The 27,794-nt window shown below is 49.4% G+C and overlaps 1 protein-coding gene across 2 annotated transcripts in view; it reads left to right on the forward strand.

Moving 5' to 3' along the window:
* The window catches only part of LOC138811805 (poliovirus receptor homolog), an 11,536-nt gene extending 360 nt beyond the window's left edge, over positions 1-11,176 (forward strand). Inside the window, exons 2-8 of one of the 2 annotated variants that reach the window (XM_069999663.1) lie at positions 1,902-2,255; positions 3,949-4,257; positions 4,648-4,765; positions 6,405-6,553; positions 8,394-8,501; positions 8,651-8,682; positions 10,116-11,176. In XM_069999663.1, coding sequence (XP_069855764.1) covers positions 1,902-2,255; positions 3,949-4,257; positions 4,648-4,765; positions 6,405-6,553; positions 8,394-8,501; positions 8,651-8,682; positions 10,116-10,220 — 1,175 coding nt within the window. In that variant the 3' untranslated portion in view covers positions 10,221-11,176. Of the gene's footprint in view, positions 1-1,901; positions 2,256-3,948; positions 4,258-4,647; positions 4,766-6,404; positions 6,600-8,393; positions 8,502-8,650; positions 8,683-10,115 lie in introns of those variants that run through there. The other variant, XM_069999673.1, reaches the window with a different exon arrangement.
* Positions 11,177-27,794: the final 16,618 nt, after the last annotated feature.

The following is a 27,794-nucleotide window of genomic DNA, read 5'->3' on the forward strand; positions in this document are numbered from 1 at the left end:
CCGCGCCCTTTCCCCGTCTCTTGCGGCCCTGGCGGGATTCCAGGAAAGTCGGTGGTGACTCAGGCCGGGACGCACCCGGTGCCCAGGGCCGCCGGGCCAGGCACCTGCCGAGCCCGGGAGGTGGTGGCCTCCAGCCACCTCCCTCCCCTTGTACAAGGACCCCCCCCCCCACCGCCACCCCTCCTGGGTGGCTTCCATTCATTCATTCATTGGCTCATTCATTCCCTCACTCACCTCCGTGCCCGCCCCGCACACACTCAGGACAGCTCGCTCCAGCGGCCTTTAGTAAACGCGGGGTGGGGCAAAGCCCTCAGGAGCCCGGGCTGAGGGAGCCGCGGTGCCGGGGAACTCGGGGTGCGTGTGCGTAGTTGCACATGAGCCCCCCACCCACGCCCCATCCCCCGGGCATCGCCGAAGGCCACTGCACAGGGAGATCACCAAGACCACAGCCGGAGCCTGGCATCCCAGCCACTCAGGAGGCTGAGATCTGAGGATCCTGGTTCGAATCCAGCCGGAGATGGATTCCAGTGAGACTCTTACCTCCCGTGAACTGTCAAAAAGCCAGAAGTGGAGCTGTGGCCAGGCCCTGAATTCAAGCCCTAGGACTAAGCCTCTCTCTCTCTCTAGAATCCCCCCCCCCTCCATCTCCCGCCCCCCCTTTCTTTCTGTCCTGGGGATTGAACTCAGCCTGGGTGCTGTCAGCTCTTCAGCTCAAGGCTAGCCCTCTACCACTTGAGCCACAGCGCCACTTCCAGTTTTCTGGTAGTTTTTGGAGATAAGAGTCTCATGGACTTTCCTGCCTGGGCTCATTTTGAGCAGCCATCCTCAGATCCCAGCCTCCTGAGTAGCTAGGATTACAGGCTTGAGACACTGGTGCCTGGCTCTGGCTCTGTCTCTGTCTCTGTCTGTCTCTGTCTCTGTCTCTCTCTCTCTCACACACACACACCACCTGGAAGAAGACTCCAGCCAGCTTTTTGTGGGGAGCAGGAAGAAGAACAAAAGCTGGAAATCGCTGGGCTGAATGCAAGGGGGGGTGGTGGTGAACTTTCCAACAGGAAACACAGGGTGCCCCAGATTTCACTGCCCTGTTCAGTTTCTTCATAGCCCTGTGCATGCAGCTAAATGGACCGGGGGGGGGGGGAGGTTGCAGGTGGGACCATGCACCCACAGCAGCTTGCCCCCCACCCCAAGTCTCCTGGGCCCAATGGATGCCTCCTCTCTCCTAAGGCACAACTAAATCCTACCTGGCACTGTCATTTTCACTCCCTCTGTGTCACCCTGGGTTCCGTTCCCATGACAGACACCTGATATGAAACAACTTCTCTGGAGAAAAAGATTCCCATGGTGGGTGTGGCTGTGCATGCCTGTAATGTGAGCCACTGAGATCAAAAAATAAATTGAATATTGGGGTGGGGAGAGGGGGGTATGACTTTTGTGTAGGAAGCCTGAAGTGGGGAGGAGAGGGGAGAAGAGAGAAAGGGAGGAGAAAGATTTATTTATTGCTGGTTCTGGGGCTTGAACTCTTGGCCTGGGCCCTGTCCCAGAGTTCTTTTGCTCAAGGCTAGCGCTTCTACCACTTGAGCCACAGCCCCACTTCCAGTTTTTTTCTGAGTAGTTTATTGGAGATAAGAGGCTCATGGACTTTTTCTGCCCTGGCTGACTTCACACCAGGATCCTCAGATCTCAGCCTCCTGAGTAGCTAGGATGACAACAGGTGTGAGCCACCAGCACCTGGCTACAGAGGGGAAATGATTTTGGCTCACAGTTTGGAGGAGGTAGTCCAACTGTCCCCATTGTCCTGGGCCTGTGGCCTGGGTCACAGGAGTGTGGGATGGAGTCCTGGGTCAAACCACTCTATGCCTCAGTTGCCCACTCGGTTCCCCCCTCCACGCACCCCACAGGGACCCTGATGGTTGGCGTAGAGGTGCCTACCCAAGTGGACGGTTTCTTGGATGAGTCTGTGAACCTGACCTGCCAGCTACAGACTCCTCCTGGTGTCAGCATCCAGATGAGCCAGATCACATGGATGAAGCAGGGTGAGGAGAAGAGCCTGGCCGTCTTCCATCCCACCAGGGGGCCCTACTACCAGGATCCCGGCAGGATGAAGTTCTTGGCTGTAGGGCAGGGCACAAAGCTGCCAGATGCCTCTCTGGAACTGTCTGCGTTGCAAATTGATGATGAAGCTAATTATACATGCCACTATGCGACCTACCCAACGGGCAGCAGCAAGGGGACCACATGGCTGCGGGTGTTGGGTGAGCAACAGGGAATCAGGGTGAGGGGAGGTAGGAGGGGTGCAAGCAAGAGTGGGCCAGGCCTGAGCAGGGGACCTCCTTCCACTTAGCAGGTGCCACAGGGCGGTTGGAGAGATTAGAGCTCCTGGGGGCCAAGGTCTTGGGGAGACCAGGAATTGGACAGGTGGCTGGGAGAACCTGGAGGCTGGGGAGGACAGTGGATTTTCTTCCTCTAGGCCTCCGCTTTCTTCCTTGGATATAGCAGGGCCCTGATATCTCTGTTATGGGACTTTAAACACAGGTTCCTCCTAGGTTGGCCCTAATAACACCTTACAGGTGCCAGTGGCTGCTCCCTGCATTCAAGGTTGGTGACAAAGGAGAAGTTCAAAGGTGAAGATAGAAGGAGAGCCGGGTACTGGTGCTCATGCCTGTAATCCTAGCTACTCAAAGAGCCTCTGAAGATCAAGGCTAGAAGCTAGACTGGGAAGGAAAATCATGGGATTCTTACCTCTAATTAGCCAAAAGGAAAAAAAAAAATCGCCAGAAACGGAGCTGTGAGCTCAAGTTGTAGAGTACTAGCCTTGAACAAAAAAACCCTGGGACAGCACTCAGGACGTGGCTTCAAGCTTCAAAACCAGCATGCGGGAAAGGAGGGAGGGAGGGGACAGGCAGCTGATGCCCTGTTGAGGAGGCTGCCTCCAAATTCCATACCAATTAAGTTTGTTTTCTGAAGCAGCTATGGGGGTGGGGGGGCAATGACTAATGACTAAGGATGGGTGGTTTAGAACTGCACAGGATGTACTACTAATCTTCTGCCCCATTGTAATAACCCACGAGGGGAAAAAAAAATCCATCTTGGAGGCACTTCAAAGGTAACAAAGGAGTTGTCCTGCAACCCTATCCTGGGTTACGTTGGAACTAAGAGTAGCTGCAACCTCCAAGGTTTTTCTTTTTCTTTTTTCCTCCTTCCCACGGGCCACTCTGATCTCCAACTCTCCGCAGGCCTCTCCGATCTCCACAGGCCACTTGGCTCTTCACAGGCCTTTTCACCTCTCCGTGGGTTTTGCCTCTCCACTATCCACAGGTCTTTCCTCAGGCTTCTCCGCCGTGCCTGGGCCTCTCCGCCGCCTGGGACTTTCCTGGGCCTCTCACAGACTTTCCTGTCTGAGCTGGCCTTGAACCTCAATCCTCAGATCTCAGCCTCCTGGGTTGCTAGGATGACCTGCCCCCGGCTTCTGTCTCCGCTCTGGAGGAGAGCCCGGGCACTGCTCGGCTCCATGAAGTGCCTCTCTCCCATTAGGGCTCTCCCTGCCTTTCTCCTCACCGGAAGCCCCTCCTCTCCATATTCAGCGGCCCGCCCCGGAAGCGGCCCTTTGACGCTCCGTCCCCAGGGCCTGGCGTGCGTCGTGCATGGCGTCTCCCCGGCCTCCTCCCTTTCTCACACCATCCATGGCCCAGCCAGGTGGTCTGCAGTGATCTTCCTCTTTTCTAGGCCCCCAGCACCAGCCCACGAGGCATATTCACTGAGCACTTCCTACAGGCCAGGACCGTCCTAAAGAGCGTTGCCTGTGTCCCCATCCCTCCGGGGATCCCCAGGGCACAACGAAGGAAACTGAGGCACAGGCTTGCACCAAAGGCCCCCCTCCACTCCGCTGGCTGCTCAGAGACACCCACAGGATTTGAACTGTCCACTGTCTCCCTCTCAATCCTCCAGCCCAGCCCCAGAGCAGCGCCGTCGCCCTGAAGGCTGTGCAACCCCCGACCGCCCTCTCTGTGCCCGCGCCCGTGGCGCACTGCGAGGCCGCCGACGGACACCCGGCCGCGCGCCTCTCCTGGTCCGCTCACCTGCCCGGAGTCGCCAACACCACGCAGGGGCCGGGATCGCGGCCCGGCACCGTCTCCGTCGTCAGCGTCTTCTCCGCGGTGCCCTCCAGACAGGCGCACGGCCAGGTCGTCACCTGCGTGGTGCAGCACCAGACCTGGGCGGAGCCGCTACAGCTGCCCGTCCACCTGTCCGTGCTCTGTGAGTGCATCCGCGCATGCGCGAGAGAAAGATCGCCCCCCCCCAACACACAGTGGGCTACTATCACCCCAGGGTTACCCACACCCCACTTCCCCAAGCTGTGGCCTACATGGCCTCCAGCGTCCGCCTGGCTCCCCCTTCTCCCACCTTATAAGACCAACAACAACAAAAAAGTGAGTTTCAAGCCCCCCCCTCCCCCCCCCAGTACTGGCACCAAGACACAGAAGTACCTAGGGACAGATTAGGCCTGGTCTGCCCCACATGGCCGAGGATGCACAGGCCTCTGTTCTCAGAGGACATGTCTTGTCATTCAGGACCCACCCCGGGAGCCGAGGAGCCTCGTGCCCTGAGGGCCTGTGGCTCTGACCCCAGTGTGTCCCCACCCCTTAGACCCCCCTGAGGTCTCCATCGTTGGCTATGACCACAATTGGTATGTCGGTCGCCGTGATGTCACCCTGAGCTGCGACATCCAGAGCAATCCAGTGTACACTCACTTCAACTGGACCACGTGAGTCATGGGGACCCCAGCCTGCCCTGAAGAGGGAGGCTGGTGCCTGGCTCCTGGTCTGAGGGAGGAGGCTGGGGCCTGGATCCCTGGATCTAAGCAAATAAGCATCAATAACACAATCATTAATCAGCTATTAGAAGTGACTGCTTCAACGTTTGGCATCTTTATAGCCAGGAGTGAAGGCAGTGAGCAAGTGCTTGTTTGCCTTACACAGATTCACCCCTGGTATTTTTTTAAAAATTAAATTAAATTAAATTTTTTTTGTTGGTTGCGGATCTTGAACTCTGGGCCTGGACGCTGTCTCTGAGCTCTTCAGCTCAAGGCTAGCACTCTACCACTTAAGCCACAGAGCCGCTTGCAGCTTTTTCTGTTTATGTGGTACTCAGGAATTGGACCCAGGGCCTCATGCATTCAAGGCAATCACTCCACCACTGAGCCACCTTCCCAGCCCCTAATTTTAATTTCTTTATTGCATGTCCCAGGGTTTGTACTCAGGGCCTGGCACTAGTCCTCTACTACTTGAACCACAACACTACTTTGGCTTTTTCTGTTTATGTAGTACTGGGGAATCAAACCCAGGGCTACATGCGTGCTTCATGCACTCTACCACTAAGCCACATTCCCAGCCCAATTTCTCCCCCCCCTTTTTTTTGGGGGGGGGTCCGGTCATGGGGCCTGAACTCTGGTACTGGACGCTGTCCCTCAGCTCTTCAGCTCAAGGCTAGCGCTCTACCACTTGAGCCACAGCGCCACTTCCAGCTTTTTTTCTTTTAGCTTATATGGTGCTGAGGAATCGAACCCAGGGCCTCATGCATGCAAGGCAAGCGCTCTACCACTGAGCCACCTTCCCAGCCCTCTTTTTTCTTTTTTTAAATGTGTGTGATGGTGCACCTCTGTAATTCAAGCTACTCAAGAGGGGGAAGTGGGGAGAGTCTGAGTTCAAAGCCAGAAGAGGCAAAAGTGCCAGACTCTACCTAAGAATTAACCACAGCCAAAAGGCCTGGAGAGCAGGAGCAGAGTAAAGTTCAAGAGGAAGCCCTAACTTCCCCAGCAAGCACAATGTCCCTAGTTCAAGTCCCTGGGACACCAAAAACAGCAACAACAGAAGAGCCTGGTTCTCTTGACTTGTCCTTCCGCAAACTGCACAAATGAGGGCTCCCACAGGGCTGGCTCTGCTTCCTGCATGGCTGTTTCTTCCCTGTTCCACCTGCCATTAGCCAGCACACCTAGCTAGGACAGAGAGAGCCAGCTGAGGTAGTTGGGGGCAGCAGGTGCCAGGTCTGCTGGGGCGGGGCCAGCTCTGCCTGAGGGGTTTGAGATGACCTGGGCTCCTGCGCCCCCTGCTGGCTACAGAGCTAAATGGACCTGATGGCTGTATAGAGACTAGCACAGATAGGTCCAGTGAAAAACAGGAAGGGGAACAGGCTGAAAGGGCCAGGAAGAGGCTGGAAGGGCAGGGAAGAGGCTGGGAGGGTGGCAGTGTGGTGAAACCCACAGGGTTTTCAGCTGAGCAGGACCCGGGTGATAACAGAAGAGCCACACCCTGTGTCCCACAGGGCCTGAGGCTACCTGTGTCTTTGCTACCCCACCTGGAGCCTCCAGCAGAGGCCCCTTCCTTACCCATCTATCTCTGGGCCAGGACCTTGGGAACCTTGCCCAGCTCTGCTCAGGCCCAGGGCACCCAGCTCCAGATCGCCATGGTGGACGAGGCCATCAACACAACTTTCATCTGCAATGCCACCAACGCCATGGGGACCGGCCAGGGAGAAGTGACCATTGTCCTCAGAGGTGAGGGGCTGCCCCAGGATGCCCTCTGACTCCTGCTTCACACAAGGTATCTCAGGATGGGACCAGTGCAGTCAGCTCTGCTCCCTGACCTGCCCACCCCTTAAAAACCTGGGGTTCCTGGTGCCATTGGTCATCTGCTGCCTGAGCACAGACCTGCCACCAACCCAGGCTGAGGAAATTGTAATTTGCTTCTTTCCCAGCTAGGCAGAAGGGGAGAAGGACTCAGGAAAGCTCCTCTAAATACTCTGAATAGGACTTTGTTATAATTGACTAAAGCATGGCTAAAAATCTTTTCCAAAGACTTTATTGAAAATGCATTTTCAGCCAGATGCTGCTGACTCACGACTGTAATCCCAGCTACTCAGAAGGTTGAGATCTGAGGATTTTCTTTCAAAGCCAGCCCAGGAAGGAAAGTCCCCTAGAATCTTATCTCCAATAAACCTCCAGAAAACTGGAAGTGGTGCTGTGACTCAAGTGGTAGAGCGCTAGCCTTGAGCTGAAGAGCTGAGGGACAGCGCCCAGGCCCAGAATTCAAGCTCCACAACCAAAAAAAGAAAAGAAAAGAAAAGAAAATGCATCTTCAGGTCTGGTTATATCCAGGCACACTCCAACCATGGCATTCAGTTCTTTTTTTTTTTTTTTTTTCATTTTTTCTTTTCTTTTTTGGCATTGAGGTTGAAATAAAGCACAACACTATTTGAGCCACGCCCCTTTTGGCCCATTTTTGCTTTACTTATTGCGTAGAGTAGTCTCTCATTTATGGCCACATTATCCTGCCCCATAATCCTCCTGTTTACATTTCCTGTTCTGCTTTGCCGTTGGATGGCAGCCACGTGCCACCAGGCCCACTTATTGCTGGAGATGGAGATCTCACTAATTGTTTCCCAGGCTGGCTTCCTCCCCATTTCCCTGGCAAGTAATTAGAATTATAGGTATGAACCACTGTACCTATCTAGATCTGCTTTCTTTTCTATTTTGTGACAGTCCTGGGGCTTGAACTCAGGGCCTGGGCACTTTCCCTGAGGTTTTTCACTCAAGGCTGAAATTCCACCACTGAAGTCACAACTCCACTTCCAGCTTTTGGGTGACTCATTGAAGCTAAGAGTCTCATTGAAGCCGGGCGCTGGTGGCTCACGCCTGTAATCCTAGCTACTCAGGAGGCTGAGATCTGAGGATCGCGGTTCAAAGCCAGCCCGGGCAGGAAAGACTGTCAGACTCCTATCTCCAATAAACACCAGAAAACCGGAAGTGGCGCTGTAACTCAAGTGGTAGAGTGCTCGCCTTGAGCTGAAGAGCTGAGGGACAGCGCCCAAGCCCAGAGTTCAAGCCCCACAACTGACAAAAAAAAAAAAAAAAAAAAAAAAAAAGAGAGTCTCATTGAGTTTCCTGCCCAGGCTGACTTCAAACCATAATCCTCAGATCTCAGCCTTGTGAGTGGCTGGGATGACAGGAATGAGCCACCAACTCCTAGCCCATTTCATGTTTTTAGCCACCTCCCTGGGGACAGAACATACTACTCACTGGAAATAGCTCTAATCAAAGTCTCAGGGCTGGCTCTGAGTGGCTCCATTTAAACCCCTGTCCACCTTTGAACCAATCACAGCAGCCAAGGAAAATGCGAGGTTCTCATTGGCCAGGCCTGAGCTCCCCCAACCCAATCCCATCCTAGGCGTCATTGGGTGCAGTGGAGTCCACCAGAACACAGAGAATGAGGGAGGTGATGTTTCTAAAGGAAATCTGGGGTGCTCATTCAAGGATGAGAGTGATACATGCCAGGCAGGTAAAAAAAAAAAAAAAAAAGCTCAACATTTCCTCACCTGCCTGTTTCCTTCTTCTACAGAGAGACCCCCGGCCTCCATCTCACCTGGAGCCATAGTTGGTGTCGTGTTGGGGGTACTCTGGATAATTGGGAGCATAGTGCTGATCTTCTTGTGTCGTCACTTTCACGGTGAGCTCCAATGCTATTCTTGCCTCCCACTGCATTCCTGCTGTGTACAAGGTTTATCTGAGGGGAGAGGGTCCTTGGGGTGTCCCCAGTGCCCACCCAGGCCTCCAGCCCATCTCCCAAGTTGACAAATTTTCATCCTGTTTCTCCAGGTCAGAACCAGTTGAACATCTCTACCAATGGGGTAAGTGGAGAGGAGAAGAAAGGAGAGGGGAGGGGAGGGCAGGGTGACCCCCTAATGGCTCCTGAGAAAGGCTTTGGGAAGAGCTTAAGCCTAGCTGATCAGAACCTCTCATTTTCCCTGACTGCTGTGATTGGCTCAGAGGTGGACAGTGATTTAAGTGAAGCCAATGAGAGATTGCTTTGATTACAGTTATTGACAGTGGACTAGAAGCCAAGTGCTGAGACTGTGTCTGTGGGAGGAGCCCATGCCCTCCTGAGTTCCAATCCCATGACCACCAGCACAAGGAGGGGAAAAAAAAGCCAGCATGGTGTTGGGATCCATTAGTGATGTCTGCCTTGGGTATGGGAATATTTGGCCTGGGTATCATAGCTTGAGTGCTGGGATGGATTAGTGATGTCTACCCTGGGTACAGGCATGGGAAGATGGGCCTGGATAAACCACAGAGTCCCCATCCCATTCTCCCAGAAGGTTTTTCTGCCCTGTGATGTTCTGTGACTCACCCCACAAACATTGGAAATTTCTGAACTCATTCATTCAACCTATTCATAAAAGCATATAAATGGATAGGAAGTGTAAGGTGATGGATATCAACCAGATAGGACTTAAAACTGCCTAGGTTTCAGCTGGGCAAGAATGGCTCATGCCTGTAACCTCAGCTAATCAGGAGGCTGAGATCTGAGCATCATGGTTGAAAACCATCCAGGCAGGAAAGTCCATGACACTCTTATTTCCAATTAACCACCAGAAAACTGAAGTGATGTTGTGGCTCAAAGTGGTAGAGTGCTAGCCTTGAGCAAAAGAGCTCAGGAATAGCACCCAGGCCCTCAGATTGAGCCTTACAACAAACAAAAGAAAAGGAAAGAGCTGGGTGCTGGTGGCTCATGCCTGTAATCCTAGCTACTCAGGAGGCTGAGATCTGAGGATCGCGGTTCAAAGCCAGTCCGGGCAGGAAAGACTGTGAGACTCCTATCTCCAATAAACCACCAGAAAACCAGAAGTGGCGCTGTAGCTCAAGTGGTAGAGTGCTCGCCTTGAGCTGAAGAGCTGAGGGACAGAGCCCAGGCCCAGAGTTCAAACCCCAGGACTGACCAAAAAAAAAAGAAAAGGAAAGAAAGAAGGAAAGAGAAAAAAAAAGAAAGAAAGGAAGGAAGGAAGGGAAAGAAATTAAAAAAAAGAAGGAGTGAAGGAGAGAATGAAAGAAAGAGAGAGAAAGAAAAAAAAGAGAGAAAGAAAGGGCCTGGGCGCTGTCCCTAAGCTTGTTTTGCTCAAGGCAAGCCCTCTACCACTTCAGCCACAGCACCAATTCCAGCTTTTTCTGTTTATGGGGTGCTGAGGAATCCAATCCAGAGCTTCACGCACACTAGGCAAGCAAGCACTCTACCACATGCTCAGCCACAAAGATTGTTGACTAAAGGCTGCCTCTCCTCTTCTAGAACGTTGCGTATTCATCTGTACGCAAGGAGGACGTCCCTCTGAAAGACACACCAGCCAGCAATGGGGGCTGCATCGCCAGCCCCGACTCCCACCATGTGGATTGAATGCACAGACAGAGGGCTGGCGGCCTCTCCTTCTCTACAGCTCATGACCCATCCACAGCCTGCAGCTACTCAGAAGACTGACAACCAGGGGAACCAAAGGTTCAAAACCAGCCCTCAAGTCTCCATCTCCAGTTAATTAGCAAAAAAAGCATGGAGGCATGGCACAAGTTGCCTAGCACCAGCTGAGCCAACAGAAGACCTTGGGCTCAACCTTGAGATCCCTCCAGAGCCCACACTAGTCAGATATGCCCTCAGCCATTTCTGCCATTTGCAAGAAAGACTGGAGAGCTCTGAAGACACCTAGGGCATTTCTGAGGGGACCAGGCTGAGGTCTCCACTGCTTTTCCCAGAGGACTGGTGAGGACAGTGTTCAGTCTCCTCTGTTGAGTTAATGACCAGCTGAGTGTGGTAGCACACACCTGTAATCCCATCTACTGAGGAGTCACCATCCCAAGCTGGCCTGGGACCACCTTTAGGCCAGGAGCCTCCACCTCAGAGCAGCAAAGTAAACTTTTGTTTATTTATTTGTTGTAGGTCTGGGGGAGGAGTGTTAAACTGGGCCTGAGGGCTGTCCCTGAGCACTTTTGCCCAATGCTAGGGCTCTACTACTTTGAGGCACAGCGCCACTTCCGGTTTTCTGATGGTTCATTGGAGCAAAGAGTCTCATGGACTTTCATGCCTGGACTGGATTTGAACCATGATTCTCAGATCTCAGCCTCCTGGGTAGCTAGGATGACAAACACTGAGGCTTAAATTATTGAAAGCTTATTTGTGGTCTTGGCTGCAGTGAGAGGCAAATGGGGAAGAAAGGGGAGAATTGGCCCAATAACAGAAGTGAGAGTCCAGAGCAGAACAAGGAAAGTGGGGTCCCCCGGTGTCGGCGGACTTAGAGCTGGTTTTCCTGAATGACCCACTGTCTACCTCTAGCACTTTATTAAAGGTAATTTATTTCTTTACTTTGTGACATTGGTTTGGTTTGTGTCAGTCCTCGGGCTTGAACTAGGGGCCCATGTGTTGTCCTCAGCTTTTTTTCTCAAGGCTGATGCTCTACTGCTTGAGCCACAGCTCCACTTCAGCTTTTGGGTGATTCATTGGAGATTAGAGCCTCATGGCGTGGGTCTCCCAGGCTGGCCTCAGCCTAAGATCCTCAGATCTCAGCCTCCTGCATAGCTGGGATGACAGGAGCATCACCATCGAATAATAGAAAAGGATTCAAAGTGTTTTTGTGAGATAGACAGACAACACACAGATTCAATGAATGAATGACTGAGTGACTGAAGGAACTGAAAAATCCAGAGCATCTTAGTTTGAAAATAAAACCCTGAAATGCCTTCCCAAGGGACAGACAAGAAATCACACAACTGCAGTAAGGAAGACTTTGGGGGAACCCCTCCCAGATGGTGGGGGTCGCCACATGCTCCCCAGGGCCTCATGCTCACTGCTCTTGCTTCTTTGGCTGGTGCTTTCCTACCTGAGCCAGGACCCCACGCATGCTAGGCATGCACTCTACCATGAAGCCACATGCCCAGCCCAATTTATTTTTTCTTTCCTTTTTATTCTTTAACACATGTGGTGGTGCACCTCTGTAATCCCAGCTACTCAAGAGGGGGAAGTGGGAGGGTCTGCCTTCCAAGAAGAGGCAAAAGTGCCAGCCTCTACCTAAGAATTAACCACAGCCCCAAAGCCTGGAGAATAGAAGGAGGGTAAAGTTCAAGAGGAAGCCCTACCTTCCCCAGCAAGCACAGGGCCCCGAGTTCAAGACCCAGGGCCACCAAAAACACCAACAACAAAAAAGCCTGGTCGTCTTGACTTGTCCTATCAAACCACACAATTTAAAGCTCCCACAGGTCTGGCTCTGCTTCCTGCATGGTTGTTTTTCCCTGTGTCACCTGCCATTAGCCAGCACACCTACCTAGGACAGAGAGAGATGCTGAGGTAGTTGGAAGCAGCAGGTACCAGGTCTCCTGGGGGCGGGGTCAGCGCTGCCTGAGGGGTGTAAGATGAGCTGGGCTCCAGCGCCCCCTGTTGGCTACAGAGCTAAATAGACTCCCATGCACCCCTGGTGGCCGTATAGGGAATGGCACAGACAGGTCCAGTGAGAAACAGGTGGGGGAAGAGGCTGGGAGGGCAGCAATGTGGTGAAGGGCAGCAATGTGGTGAAGCCCACGGGGTTTTGGGATGAGCAGGACCTGGATGACACACAAGAGCCACGCCCTGTGTCTCACACAGCCTGAGGCTCTTTGTGTCTTTGCCACCCTACTCGGGGCCTCCGGTGAAGGCCTCCTCTTCCTTACCCATGTATCTCGGGCCAGGACCCTGGGGACCCTGCCTGGCTCGGCTCAGGTCCAGGGCACCCAGGTCTGGATCGCTGCAGTGAACGAGGCCATCAACATGACTTTCATCTGCAACACCACCGACGCCATGGGGACCGGCCAGGAAGAAGTGACCATTGTCCTCAGAGGTGAGGGGCTGGCCCCAGAATGCCCTCTGACTCCTGCTTCACACAAGACATCTCAGGATGGGACCAGTGCAGTAAGCTCTGCTCCCTGACTCCCCCACCCCCCTTAAAGCCTGGGTTCCTGGTGCCATTGGTCAGCTGCTGCCTGGGCACAGACCCGCCATCAACCCAGGCTGGGGAAATTGTAATTTGCTTCTTTTCCAGGTCACCGTAGGGACAGTGGGACTCACAAAAGCTCTTCTAAATACACTGAATAGGACTTTGATGGAACCACAGTCCTCCCCATCTGCCTCCCAAGTAATTAGAATTAGAGATATGAATCATTGGACTCATCTATATTTGCTTTCCTTTCTGTTTTTTTTTTTTTATAGTCCTGGGATGTGAACTCAGGGCCCAGGCACTATCCCTGAGGTTTTTCACTCAAGGTGGCACTCTACCACTTGAGCCACAACTCCACTTCCAGCTATTGGGTGATTCATTGATGATAAGAGTTTCATTGAGTTTCCTGCCCAGGCTGACTTCAAACCAAGATCCTGAGAGGCTGGGATGATAGGCCTGAGCCACCTGCTCTGACCCATTCCACTCTTAGCAACCTCCCTAGGGACAGAGCACACCACTCACTGGCTGTAGCTCTAATCAAATTCCCAGGGCCGGCTCTGATTGGCTCCACTTAAAGCCCTGTGCACCTCTGAACCAATCACAGCAGCCAAGGAAAATGAAAGGTTCTGATTGGCCAGACCTGAACTCCTTTAGGAAGTCCCATCCAAGATGTCATTGGGTGCAGTGGAGTCCACCAGAACACAGAGAATGAGGGAGATGATGTTTTCTAAAGGAAATCTGGGGTGCTCATTCAAGGATGAGAGTGATACATGCCAGGCAGGTTTAAAAAAATGCTCAACATTTCCTCACCTGCCTGTTTCCTTCCTCTCCAGAAAGACCCCCAACCTCCAGGTCAGCTGGACCCATTGTCTGTGTCATGTTGTGCGGGGCGGGGGGAAATCACGGTGGTGCTGGTGCTTCTATTCAGGTATCACAACCTTCATGGTGAGCTCCAATACTCCTCTTGCCCCCACTGTATTCCTGCTGTATACAAGGTTTATCTGAGAGGAGAGGGTCCTTGAGGGGCCCCAGTTGCCACCCAGGCCTCCCTCCCATCCACCCATATTACGAATTTTCCTCCTGTTTCTCCAGGTTGGAGAATGTTGAATACGTCTACCAACTTGGTAAGTGGAGAGGAGAAGAGAGGAGGGGAGGGCGAGATGACCCCCTAATGGCTCTTGAGAAGGGCCTTTGGGGAGCTCAGGTCTAGCCCTTCAGATGTCTCATTTTCCCTAGCTGCTGTGATTGGCTCAGAGGTGGACAGTGATTTAAGTGGAGCCAATGAGAGACTGCTTTGATTACAGCTATTGACAGTGGACTACAAGCCAAGTGCTGAGACTGTCTGTGGGAGGAGCCCATGCCCTCCGGAGTTCAAAGCCTATGACCACCAGCACAAGGAGAAAAAAAAGCCAGCTGCAGGAGTGTGTTGAGGTCGATTAGTGATGTCTGCCTTGGGTACAGGGATATTTAGCCTTGGCACCATAGCTTGCTTGCTGGGATGTATTAGTGATGTCTGCACCGTGTACAGGTGTGGGAAGAAGGGCCTGGGGAAACCACAGAGTCCCCATTTTGGTCTCCCATAAGAATTTTCTGCCATGTGATATTCCGTGACCCATCCCACAAACATTCGTAATCTCTGAACTCATTCATTCAACCCATACTTATAAGCACATAAATGTGTATGAAGTGTAAGATAATGATATCAGCTGGATAGGACTTAAAACTGCCTAGGTTTCAGTTGTGTATGAGTGGCTCATGCCTGTAACCACAGCTAATCGGGAGGCTGAGATCTGAGGATCACGGTTCAAAACCATCTCAGGCAGGAAAGTCCATGACACTCTTATCTCCAATTAACCCCCAGAAAACTGGAAATGACGTTGTTTCTCAAATGGTAGAGTGTTACCTTGAGCAAAAGAGCTCAGGGACAGTGCCCAGTTCCTCAGTTTCAGCCTTATACACAACCAAAAAGAAAAAAATAAAGAAAAGAAAAGGCCCCCTAATTTACTTTGCCAGTTCTAGGGCTGAACTCTGGGCCTGGACACAATCCCTGAGATTCTTTTGCTCAAAGCTAGCACTCTACCACTTGAACCACAGCGCCATTTCCAGCTTATTCTGTTTATGGGGTACTGAGGAATCAAACCTAGGGCCTCACGCATGCTAGGCAAGCACTCTACCATGTTCCCAGCCGCAAAGATTGCTGACTAAAGGCTGACTCTCCCCTTCTAGGATGCTGTGTATTCATCTGTACACAAGGAAGACGTCCTCTGAAAGACACACCAGCCAGCAATGGTGACAGTGTCGCTGGCCCCCGACTCCCACCATGTGCCTTGAATGCCCAGAGGGCTGGCGGCCTCTCCTTCTCTACAGCTCATGACCCGTCCAGAGCTTCACAGGCCCAGCTACTCAGAAGACTGACATCCAGGGGAACCAAAGGTTCATAACCAGCCCTCAAGTCTCCATCTCCAGTTAATAAGCAAAAAGCCTTCCTGGAGGCATGGCACAAGTTGTATAGCACCAGCTGAGCCAACGGAAGACCTTGGGCTCAACCTTGAGAACCCTCCAGAGCCCACACCAGTCAGATATGCCCTCAGCCACTTCTGCCATTTGCAAGCAAGACTGTAGAGCCCTGAAGATGCCTAGGGTATTTCTGAGGGGCCAGGCTGGAGCTGCCACTGGATTCATGCAGACAGTGCTCAGTCTTCTATGTCAAGTTCACAACAAGCTGAGTGTGGTAGCACACACCTGTAATCCCAGCTACTGAGGACTCACCAGTCCTAAGGAGGCCTGGGACCACCTCTAGGGCCAGGAGCCTTCACCCAGAGCAGCAAAGTAACTTTTGTTTGTTTGTTTGTTTGTTGTAGGTGGGGGGGGGTTGTGAAACTGGGCCTGGGCGCTGTCCCTGAGGTCTTTTGCTCAAAGCTAGTGCTCTACTACTTTGAGGCACAGCGCCACTTCCAGTTTTCTGGTGGTTCATTGGAGATGATTCTCATGGACTTACACATGCCTGGACTGGATTTGAACCCCGATTCTTAGATCTCAGCCTCCTGGGTAGCTAGAATTACAAGCATGAGTCACCCAAGCCTGGTTATGACTCCAGATTTAGTCTCACGTGAGCCAGGCTCTGTTTGCTCACACCTGTAACCCCATATACTCAGGAGGCTGAGATCTAGAGGATCAAGGTCAAGAGCCAGCTGGACAGAGAAGTCATGGAGACTTTTTCTCCAAAGTAACCAGAAAAAAGCTGGCTTAGAGCCCTGGCTCAGGTAGGAAAGCACCAGCCAAACAAGCAACATCAGTGAGCATGAGGCCCTGGGGAACATGGGGGTGACCCCCACCATCTGGGAGGGGCTCCCCCAAAGTCTTCCTTGCTGCAGTTGTGCAATTTCTTGTCTGCCCCTTGGGAAGGCAATGCAGTGAGTTATTTTCAAGCTAAGATGCTCTGGATTTTCCAGTTCCTCTAGCCATTCAGCCAGTCAGTCAGTCATTCAGTCAGTCTGTCTTTCTCACAAACACATTTTGAATCCTTTTCCATTATTCAATGGTGACACTCCTGTCATTCCAGCTACGCAGGAGGCTGAGATATGAGGATCTTAGTCTGAGGTCAGCCTGGGAGACCCACTTCATGAGACTTTTTTTTTTTGGGGGGGGTCCGGTCGTGGGGCCTGAACTCTGGCCCTGGGCACTGTCCCTCAGCTCTTCAGCTCAATGCAAGCGCTCTACCACTTGAGCCAAAGCTTTTTTGTTTTTGCTTATGTGGTGCTGAGGAATCGAACCCAGGGCCTCATGCATGCAAGGCAAGAGCTCTACCACTGAGCCACCTTCCCAGCCCTCCATGAGACTTTTACCTCCAATGAAACACCCAAAAGATGAAGTGGAGCCGTGGCTCAAATGGTATAGTGTAGCCTTGAGCAAAAAAGCGCAGGGACAGCACAAAGACCCCCATTTCAAGCCCCAGGACTGGCCAAAGCAAAACAAATAACTAAACCCCCGGAAAGTAAAATAAACAAATAAATTATCTTTAATAAATCGCTAGAGATAGACAATAGGATCATTCAGGAAAACCAGCCACATTCTCTTAAGTCTGCTGACACTGTGGAAACCCACTTTCCTTGTTCTGCTCTGGGCAATCACTTCTGCTATCTGATGGCATAAAAACCTTCTAGGAGAATGGATGGGGACTCTGTGGTTTACCCAGGCCCTTCTCCCACACCTATCCCTGGGGCAGACATCATTAATCTATCCTAGCATTCAAGATATGGTATTCAGGCCAGATATTCCTGCACCCAGGGAAGACATTACTAATGGATCCCAACCCCATGCTGGCTTTTTTTTTTCTCCTTTTGCCAGTGGTCATGAGAGTTGAACTCAGGAGAGCATGGGCTCCTTTCACCTACACACACAGTCTCAGCACTTGGCTTGCAGTCCACTGTCAATAGCTGTAATCAAAACAGTCTATCATTGGCTCCACTTAAATCATTGTCCACCTCTGAGCCAATCACAGCAGCCAGGGAAAATGAGAGGTTCTGATGGGCTAGGCCTGAACTCCCCCTAAGGTGCTTCTCAGGAGCCATTAGGGGATCACCCCACCCTCCCTTCCCCTCCCCTCTCTTCTCCTCCTCACTTACCCTGTTGGTAGAGGAGTTCAACTTTCACTGACCTGGAAAAATAGAATAAAAATTTGTCATCTGGGGAAATGGCTGGAGGCCTGGGTGGGCCCCTAGTACTCCCAAGTACCCTCTCCCCTCAGATAAACCTTGTACACTGCAGGAATGCAGTGGGGGCAAGCAGAGCACTGGAGCTCACTGTGAAGGTTGCAATATACAAAGATCAGAAGCACCCGGACTACCGACCGTGATCCCCACGAGCACCCTGAACACGACACTGACAATGGCTCCATGTGACCTGGAAGCTGGGGGTCTCTCTGGAGAGGAAGGAAACAGGCAGGTGAAGAAATGTTGAGTTGTTGTTGTTGTTGTTGTTTTACCCGCCTGGCATGTATCACTCTCATCCTTGAATGAGCACCCCAGATTTCCTTTAGATTTCCTTCATTCTCTGTGTTCCAGTGGAGTCCACTGCACCCAATGACATCTAGGATGGGACTTGGTGCTGGGAACTTAAGTCTGGCCAATCAGAATCTCTTATTTTCCTTGGCTGCTGTGATTGGTTCAGAGGTACACAGGGCTTTAAGTGGAGCCAATGAGAGCTGGCCTTGGGACTCTGATTAGAGCTATTGAGAGTGAGTGATGTGCCTTGTCCCCAGGGAGGTTTCTAAGAAAGTGGAATGCACTGGAGCTGGTGGCTCATGCCTGTCATCCCAGCTACCCAGGAGGCTGAGATTTGAGGATCATGGTTTGAAGCCAGCCTGGGCAGGAAACTCAATGAGACTCTTATCTTCAATGAGTCACCCAAAAGCTGGAAGTGGAGTTGTGACTTCAGTGGTAGAGTTTCAGCCTGGAGTGAAAAACCTCAGGGAAAGTGCCCGGGCCCTGAGTTCAAGCCCCAGGACTGTCACACAAAAAAGAAAGCAGATCTAGATGGGTGCAGTGGTTCATGCCTCTAATTCTAATTACTTGGGAGACAGATGGGGAGGACTGAGATTTGAATCCAACCTGGGCAACAATTAGTGAGATCTCCATCTCCAGCAATAACTGTGCCTGGTGGCACGTGCCTGCCATCCCAATGGCACAGAAAGTATAAACAGGAGGATTATGGGCCAGGATAATGTGGCCATAAATGAAAGACTCTACCACACACAATATCTAAAGCAACAGTGGGCTGGAAGGGGCAGGGCTCAAATGGTGGTGTCCTTTAGTTCAACCTTAGTGTCAAAAAAAAAAAAAAAAAAGGAAAAATGGAAAAAAGAAATCAGTCACCAATCAGATATAAGAGATGTGAAGAAAAGTTCCTGGGTGACATGGTTGGAGTGTACTTGGATCTAACCAGACCTGAATATGCCTGCCTGCCTGCCTGCCTGCCTGCCTTCCTTCCTTCCTTCCTTCATTCCTTCCTTCCTTCCTTTCTTTCTTCCTTCCTTCCTTCCTTCCTTCCTTCCTTCCTCCCTCCCTTCCTCCTTCCCTCCCTTCCTCCCTTTTTATCTTCCCTCCTTCCTTCTTTTCTTCCTTCCTTCCTTCCTTCCTTCCTTCCTTCCTTCCTTCCTTTTTTGGTTGTGGGGCTTGAATTCTTTTTTTTTTTTTTTTAGGTCCAGTCATGGGGGCTGAACTCTGGACCTGGGCACTGTCCCTCAGCTCTTCAGCTCAAGGCGAGCGCTCTACCACTTGAGCCACAGCACCACTTCTGGCTTTTTTCTTTTTGCTTATGTGGTGCTGAGGAATCGAACCCAGGGCCTCATGCATGCAAGGCAAGCGCTCTACCACTGAGTCACCTTCCCAGCCCAGTGGGGCTTGAATTCTTGGCCTGGGCGCTGTGCCTCACCTCTTCAGCTCAAGACTAACACTCTACCACTCGAACCACTGTCCACTTCTGGTTTCTGGTGTCTTATTAGAGATAAGAGTTTCACAGTCTTTCCTACCCGGGCTGACTTTGAACCCTGATCCTCATATCCCAACCTCCTGAGTAGCTTGGATTACAGGCTTGAGCCACCAGCATCAGGCTGAATATGCATTTCCAATAAAAGCTTTGAAAAAAATATTTTTAGCCATGCTTCCTTCTATTATAACAAATTCTTATATAGTATATTTAGAAGAGATATTCTGAGCCCCCTTTGCCCCCTGTACCTGGGAAAGAAGCAAATTACAATTTCCTCAGCCTGGGTTGGTGGCGGGTCTGTGCCCAGGCAGTGGCTGACCAATGGCACCAGTGTCCCAGGTTTTAAGGGGGGGGGACGGTCAGGGAGCAGAGCTGACTGCACTGGTCCCATCATGAGATGTCCTGTGTGAAGCAGGAGTCAGAGGGCATTCTGGGGCAGCCCCTCACCTCTGAGGACAATGGTCACTTCTCCTGGGCCGGTCCCCATGGCGTTGGTGGTGTTGCAGATGAAAGTCGTGTGGATGGCCTCGTCCACTGTGGTGATCCAGACCTGGGTGCCCTGGACCTGAGCCGAGCCGGGCAGGGTCCCCAAGGTTCTGGCCCAAGAGTAGATGGGTAAGGAAGAGGAGGCGGCCTCCACTGGAGGCCCCAGGTAGGGTGGCGAAGACACAGACAGCCTCAGGCTCTGTGGGACACAGGTGTGGCTCTTGTGTATCCCCTGGATCCTGCTCATCCGACACCCTGTGGTTTCATGGAGTTGTTGCTCTCAGCCTCTTCTCTACCCTTCTAGCCTCTTCCCTGCTCTTCCAGTCTTTTCCCCCTCCTGTTCCTCACTGGACCTTTCTGTGCCATTCCCTGTACAGCCACCAGGGGTGCATACGAGTCCATTTAGCTCTGTAGCCAGCAAGGGATGCTGGAGCCCAGGACATCTCAGATTCCCTCAGGCAGCGCTGGCCCCGCCCCCAGGACACCTGGCACCTGCTGCCTCCAACTACCTCAGCATCTCTCTCTGTCCTAGCTAGGTGTGCTGGCTAATGGCAGGTGACACAGGAAAGAAGCAGTCATGCAGGAAGCAGAGCCAGACCTGTGGGAGCTTTAAATTATGCGGTTTGAGGTAGGACAATGAAGATGACCAGGCTTTTTTGTTGTTGCTGTTTTTGGTGGCCCTGTGGTTGAACTTGGGGCTCTGTGCTTGCTGGGGAAGGTGGGGTTTCGTCTTGAACTTTACTCTTTTCCTGCTCTCCAGGCTTTTGGGCTGTGGTTACTTCTTAGGTAGGGTCTGGCACTTTTGCCTCTTCTGGCTTTGAATATAGACCTTCCCATTTCCCCCTTTTGGTTAGCTGGGATTACAGAGGTGCACCACCACACGCACTTAAAAAAGAAAAAGAAAAGAGAAGAAAAAAGAAATTGGGCTGGGAATGTGGCTTCATGGTAGAGTGCTTTTCTAGCATGCCTGGAGCCATAGTTCAGGTAGTAAAGCATCAGCCAAACAAGCAAGAGCAGTGAGCATGAGGCCCTGGGGAACACGGTGGTGACCCCCACTGTCTGGAGGGGTTCTCCCAAAGTCCTCCTTGCTGCAGTTGTGTGATTTCTTATCTGCCCCTTGGGAAGGTGATGCAGTGATTTATTTTCAAGTTAAGCTGCTCTGGATTTTCTAGTTCCTCCAATCAGTCTGTCATTCAGTCATGCATTCAATTTGTCTGGAATCCTTTTCCATTATGCAATGGTGATACTCCTGTCATTGCTTCTACCCAGGAGGATCCAATCTGAGGATCTTAGTATGAGGCCAGCCTGAAGACCCACTCTGTGAGACTCTTGTCTCCAATGAAACACCCAAAAGCTGATATGGAGCTGTGGCTCAAGCAGTAGAGCACCAGACTTGTGCAAAAAAGCTCAGGACAGCCCACAGGCTCCTAGTTCAAGCCCCGGGACCAGCACAAACCAAAGAAATAAGTAAACCCTCACAAAGTAAAACAAACAAATAAATTATCTTTAATAAATTGCTAGAGGTACACAAAGGGACCATTCAGAAAACCAGCCATCTTCTCTAAGTCCGCCAACACCGTGGGACCCCACTTTCCTCACTTCTACTATCTGGCCAATCCTCCCCTCTCTTCCCTACTTGCCTCTTGCTGCCCCCAAGACCACAAATAATCTTTTTTTTTTTTTTTTAATTTTTTTATTGTAAAGATTCTATACAGAGGGTTACAGTTACATGAGTGGGGTAATGAGTACACTTCCTCTTGAACATTGTTACCCCCTCCATTGTTTTCTCCCTACCATCCCCTCCCTCCCTCCCTTCCCCAAGGTTCTTTTTTTTTTTTTTTGATTGTGATTAAGTGATTACTTAATTTCCGGAAATTCACAGTATTGTGGAATAATGATGCTCATTTAAAGTCACACGTTCATTCTAACTTTCCTGGAGCAAATTGTCTATCACAGTCTGTAATATATAACGGTGTTCATATGTTATATACCATACACGTGATCAGCAGCATGGGGATATTTAGTAGTGGTTCAACCAGATGAGTGGGAGTTCTTTGTTTCTTAAGTCCTGTTAGTTTTGTCATATCACCTAACATTTTGGATTTATCATCCGCTTATCAGGGAGACCATGTACTGTTTGTCTCTTCGTTCTTGGCTTACCTCGCTCAACATGATTCCTTCTAGCTCCATCCATTTCCCTGCAAATGCCATTATTTTGTCATTTCTAATGGCTGCATAATATTCCATTGTGTATAGATACCACAATTTTTGGATCCATTCATCTGTGGTGGGGCATCTAGGTTGTTTCCATATCCTAGCTATTGTGAACAGTGCTGCAATAAACATGGAGGTGCACGTGTCTTTGTATATTGGTTCCTGTTGTTCAGGGTAGATGCCTAGAAGTGGTATGACTGGGTCGTAAGGGAGGTCAATCTTTAGCTTTCTAAGGACCCTCCAGACTGCTTTCCAAAGTGGTTGTATGAGTGTACATTCCCACCAGCAGTGTAATAGCGTTCCTCGTTCTCCACATCCCCTCCAGCATTTGTCGTTGGCTGATTTGTGGATGTGGGACATTCTGACTGGGGTAAGGTGGTATCTCAGGGTTGTCTTTATTTGCATTTCCTTCACCACCAGGGATGATGAACATTTCCTCATGTGTTTCTTTGCCATTTTTATTTCTTCATTTGAGAAGTCCCTCTTTAGTTCCCTTGCCCATTTAGTAATTGGTTTGTTAGGTTTGGGAGGGATTAGTTTCTTGAGTTCCCTGTATATACAGGATGTTAACCCCTTGTCTGATATATTGCTGGTAAATATTTTTTCCCAATTAGTTGGTTGTCTTTCTAGCTTGGTTGCGATAGCTTTATCTGTGCAGAAGCTTTTTATTTTAAGGTAGTCCCATTTGTCGAGTCTCTCTCCAATTTGTTGTGACCCTGGGACTCTGTTCAGGAAGTTCCTTCCTGTGCCTATTAGTTCAAGTGTCTCTCCTACTCTGTCCTGCAGTAGTTTCAGAGATTCAGGTTTAATGTTAAGGTCTTTAATCCATTTTGAGTTGATGTTGGTGCATGGTGATAGGCTGGAGTCCACTTTTAGTTTTCTGCATGTGGCTGCCCAGTTTTCCCAGCACCAGCGGTTGAAGAGGCTGTGTTTCTTCCATTGTATGTCTTTGGCTCCTTTGTCGAATATCAGCTGGCTGTAGGCCTGTGGATTTATTTCTGGATCTTCTATTCTGTTCCATTGGTCTTCGGGTCTGTTTTTGTGCCAGTACCATGCTGTCTTTGTTATTATAGCTCTGTAGTAGAGTTTGAAGTTCGGCATGGATAGCCCTCCCATATTGTCTTTATCCCCTAGAATTGTTTTGGCTATTCTAGGTCTTTTGTTGTTCCATATGAATTTTTGGACTGTTTTCTGTATTTCAGAGATGTACGTCATTGGGATTTTAATAGGAATTGCGTTGAATTTGTATATTAGTTTTGGAAGTATTACCATCTTTACTATATTAAGTCGGCCTATCCAGGAGCATGGGAGGTCTTTCCATTTCCTAGTGTCTTCTGCAATTTCTTTCTTTAACTTTTTATAGTTCTCATTAAATAGTTCTTTTACATCTTTGGTTAGGTTAATTCCTAAATATTTTATTTTTCGGGAGGTTATTGTGAATGGGGTTGCTCCCTTTATTTCCCTCTCTTCCTGTACATTATCAGTGTATAGGAAGGCAACTGATTTTTGTGGGTTTATTTTGTATCCTGCTATTTTGCCAAAGTGATTTATGATTTCTAAGAGTTTGGGGATGGAGTTTTTGGGATCTTGGAGGTATAGTATCATGTCGTCTGCAAAAAGGGATAGTTTAACTTCTTCTTTTCCTATGCGGATCCCTTTAATGTCTTTTTCTTGCCTTATTGCCCTGGCTAAGGGTTCTAGGACTATATTGAAGAGGAGTGGAGACAGTGGGCATCCTTGCCTTGTTCCTGATTTTAGGAGAATTGGTTGTAGCTTTTCCCCATTAAGTATAATATTGGCTATTGGTCTGTCATAAATGGCTTTTATTGTTTTTAGAAATGTTCCTTCTATTCCTATTTTCTCCAGAGCTTTTAGCATGAATGAATGTTGAATTTTGTCAAAGGCCTTTTCTGCATCTGTAGCGATAATCATGTGATTCTTGACCTTGGCTCTGTTGATATGTTGGATTACATTTATTGACTTACGTATGTTAAACCATCCCTGTGTCTCTGGGATGAAGCCTACCTGGTCATAGTGAATTATTTTTTTTATGTGTTTCTGGATTCTGTTAGCTAGAATCTTGTTAAGGATCTTTGCATCTGTGTTCATCAAGGAGATTGGCCTGTAATTCTCCTTTTTGGTTGGGTCTTTGCCTGGTTTGGGGATGAGTGTGATATTGGCTTCGTAGAATGAGTTTGGGATAGCTCCTTCCTTCTCTGTTTCTCTGAAGAGCTTGAGGAGTATGGGTATTAGTTCTTGTTTGAAGGTCTTATAGAATTCTGCTGTGAATCCATCTGGTCCTGGGCTTTTTTTTGTTGGAAGACTTTTGATAGCTTCCTGTATCTCATTATAGGATATTGGCTTATTTAATTGGTTAACTTCTTCTTTGCTCAGTTTGGGCAACTTGTATTTCTCTAAAAATGCATCCATTTCTGCCCGATTTTCTTCCTTTAGAGAGTATAGCTTTTGAAAGTAGTCTGTTAGAATTGTTTGGATATCTTGGGTACGTGTGGTGATGTTTCCCGTGGCATCCCTAATCCTATTAATATGGGTTTCCTCTCTTCTTTTTTTAATTAATCTAGCCAATGGGCCATCAATTTTGTTTATTTTTTCAAAGAACCAGCTTTTTGTTTGGTTTATTTTGGTTATGGTTTTCTGATTTTCTAATTGGTTAATCTCTGCTTTTAATTTGGTTATCTGGCTTCTTCTAGTAGCTTTAGGTCCCATTTTTTCCTGTTTTTCTAGCTGTTTTAATTGCAACATGAGATTATTTACTTGGTCTGTCTCCATTCTCTTGATGTGGGCACTGAGGGCAATAAATTTGCCCCTCAGGACTGCTTTTGCTGTGTCCCACAAGTTTCTTTGTGAGGTGTTTTCATTTTCATTGAGTTGTAGGAAATGCTTTATTTCTTCTCTGATCTCTTCTGTTATCCAGGCATTGTTAAGGAGTGTGCTGTTCAATTTCCATGTATTGGAGAAATTTCTGCGGTATGCTTTGTTATTGAGAGCTAGCTTGATTCCACTGTGGTCAGATAGGATACAGGGGATTATGTCGATCCCTTTGTATTTGCTTAAGTTCCTTGCATGAACTATGATATGGTCTATTTTGGAGAAAGTTCCGTGAGCTGCTGAGAAGAATGTGTACTGTGTTGTTTTAGGGTGAAATACTCGGTAGATGTCAGTTAATTCCGCTTGCAGTATGGCCTCTCTTAATTCGGTAGCTTCTTTGCCAATCCTCTGGTTGGTAGACCTGTCCTTTGGTGAGAGTGGTGTGTTAAAGTCTCCTAGTATTATCGTATTGGGATCTATTTTATTCTGTAAGTTTGAGAGCATTTGTTTGACATATCTGGGTGCACCAATATTTGGGGCATATAAGTTGATGATGGTTATATCCTCCTCTTGGATTGTTCCCTTTATTAATATGTAGTGTCCGTCCTTGTCTTTCTGTACTGATTTTAATGAAAAGTTTATTTTGTCAGATATCAGGATAGCTACACCTGCTTTCTTACTGGGGGCGTTTGATTGGTAGATCCTTTTCCACCCCTTCACTCTGAGTTTGTTTGTATGTTTGGCTGAGAGGTGGGTCTCCTGAAGGCAACAGATGGATGGGTCTTGTTTTCTTATCCAGTCCTCAGTTCGTTTTCTTTTAATTGGTGAATTCAGCCCATTTATATTAAGAGAAAGTATAGAGAGATGCATTGTTGTCCCTGCCATTCCGTTTTCCTAAGTTTTTCTTTTTTCCTTTCCTCCTGTGCTTGCTCAGTTAGACTTTGAGTAACGCCTGTTTGGGGCAGGCCCCAGTTCCTGGCTGCTTTCTTCAGGTTGTGTCCCCCCTCTTAGAATTCTTTGTAATGCTGGCTTAATGTTTATGTATTCATTTAGTTTTTCTTTGCTATTAAAAGTTTTCAGTTCTCCATCAAATGTGAATGCTAGCTTTGCCGGGTAGATCAGTCTGGGTTGGCAGTTATTGGCTCTCAGGGCTCGTATGGTGCTTTCCCAGGCTTTTCTTGCATTCATTGTTTGTGTGGAGAGATCTGCAGTAATTCTTATTTTTTTCCCATTGTAGTATAGCTCCTTCTTCATTTTTGCTGCATGCAGGATTGTTTCCTTATTATTCAGATCTATCATTTTTACTATAATGTGTCTAGAAGTGTTTCTCCTGGGGTCTTGCTTGTTGGGTGTTCGATAAGCTTTTGTGATGTAGTTAAGATGGTCGTTTTTGAGGTGGGGAAAATTTTCATTGATTATATTGTTAAATAGGTGGTGCATTCCCTTGCTCTGGAATTCCTCACCTTCGTCCACTCCAATTATGCGAAGGTTAAATTTTTTAGCATTATCTGCTTGCTCTTGAATATCCCTTTGGTTTAATTTGAGTAATTTTTCCATATCTGTCACTTTTTGGTCCAGTTGGTGTATTCTGTCTTCTGTATCTGACACTCGACCTTCCATTTCATTCACTCTGTTGACAGTGGCTTCTATTGTGGTTTGCATGGAGGAAATGGATCCCTTTATGGATTCAATGTTGGTTCTCAGAGTACTGATCTCACCTCTCAATGAGGTATGCATTACCTCTAATTTGGCGTTTATCTCACTTCTTACTGAGGTTTGTGCAGCTTCTATTTTTGCATGCATCTCTTGTTTGATACCCTGTATCTCTTTGGATAGATCATCCTTGTGCTCTTTCAATTTCTGATCAATTTCTCGCTTTATTTCTTGAGTCATTGCCTCCAGCAACCCTTGGAAGTAGCCTTTGTCTTCCATTCCTGCTTTGCTCCCACTGGGGCTCTCCCCTGTGTGGCTGCTGGCTTTTGAGGTGAGCTTGCTGTCCTGGGTGGTAGTAAACCTTGTGATTTTTCTCTGTGATTTTCGCATGGAGGTTCAGGAGACTGCTCTTCAATTTTGTTTTGGTGTGTCTGTCTGTCTTTGCTTGGTTGCTGATTCTGTATTGGTAGAGAGAGTCTGTGCCTGATCTGGGTTCTGTTGGGAGCCTATTTCCAGCTGCTATTCTGTCTTACTTAGGATTCTCAGCTCTCTGCTGTAGATTGCTGGCAGTTCCCGCCTTTGGAAGGGTTGAGCAGCCTAGACTGCTTGTGTTTGCTCCTACGGGTGCTCTTGTGAAGAACAGATGCTCTGGATGCACTCTCCCAAATGCTGGAGTCTGCTATGGGCTCCTGATGTGTTTTTGTTTGTTTGTTTTGGGCTGGTTGTGGGCTTGAACTCTAGGTTTGGGTGCTGTCCCTCAGCTTTTCAGCTCAAGGCTGGCACCCTACCGTTTGAGCCACAGCACCACTTCTGACCCTTTTTGCTTTTGTGATGCTGAGGAATCAGATCCAGGGCCTCATACATCCAAGACTATCACTCTATTGCTGAGCCGCCTTAACAGTCTGAGCTCCTGCTTACTATCAGGTGCTGGCAGCCTGTGTTGCCCAATTCCCAGTCTAGGGTATATGGGTGGAGTTTTGGTGGGGTTTGGGCTTCTCTTGTCCTGGGCCTCCAGGTCTTTTGTTGTCACAGGCGTGCTTCCCGGGGGAGTGTTGTTTCCTGGTTTTCTCCCCTCTGTTGAGGCGTATGCTCAGCTTTTTACTTCAATTGGGAGGAGTTGGTTGTGTTGTTCAGGCGCCGGATCCCCGGGCCTGGTTCCGGCCCCAGCCTGGAGCGCGCTTGTTAGGCCTGTGCTGATGTGTATACCACCTAGGTTATGCAGCCTGGAGCGCACTCGTTAGGCCTGTGCTGATGTGTATACCACCTAGGTTATACAGCCTGGGGGACACAGTTCAAATTTCTTCTACTGTTGGTAGTCTTGACCCAGGGGCGCTGTTCCTGGCTTGGGC

This window comes from Dipodomys merriami, unplaced genomic scaffold (assembly GCF_024711535.1).
Source record: "Dipodomys merriami isolate MVZ:Mamm:240054 unplaced genomic scaffold, mDipMer1.0.p SCAF_106, whole genome shotgun sequence".
NCBI classification, from domain to species: Eukaryota; Metazoa; Chordata; class Mammalia; order Rodentia; family Heteromyidae; genus Dipodomys; species Dipodomys merriami.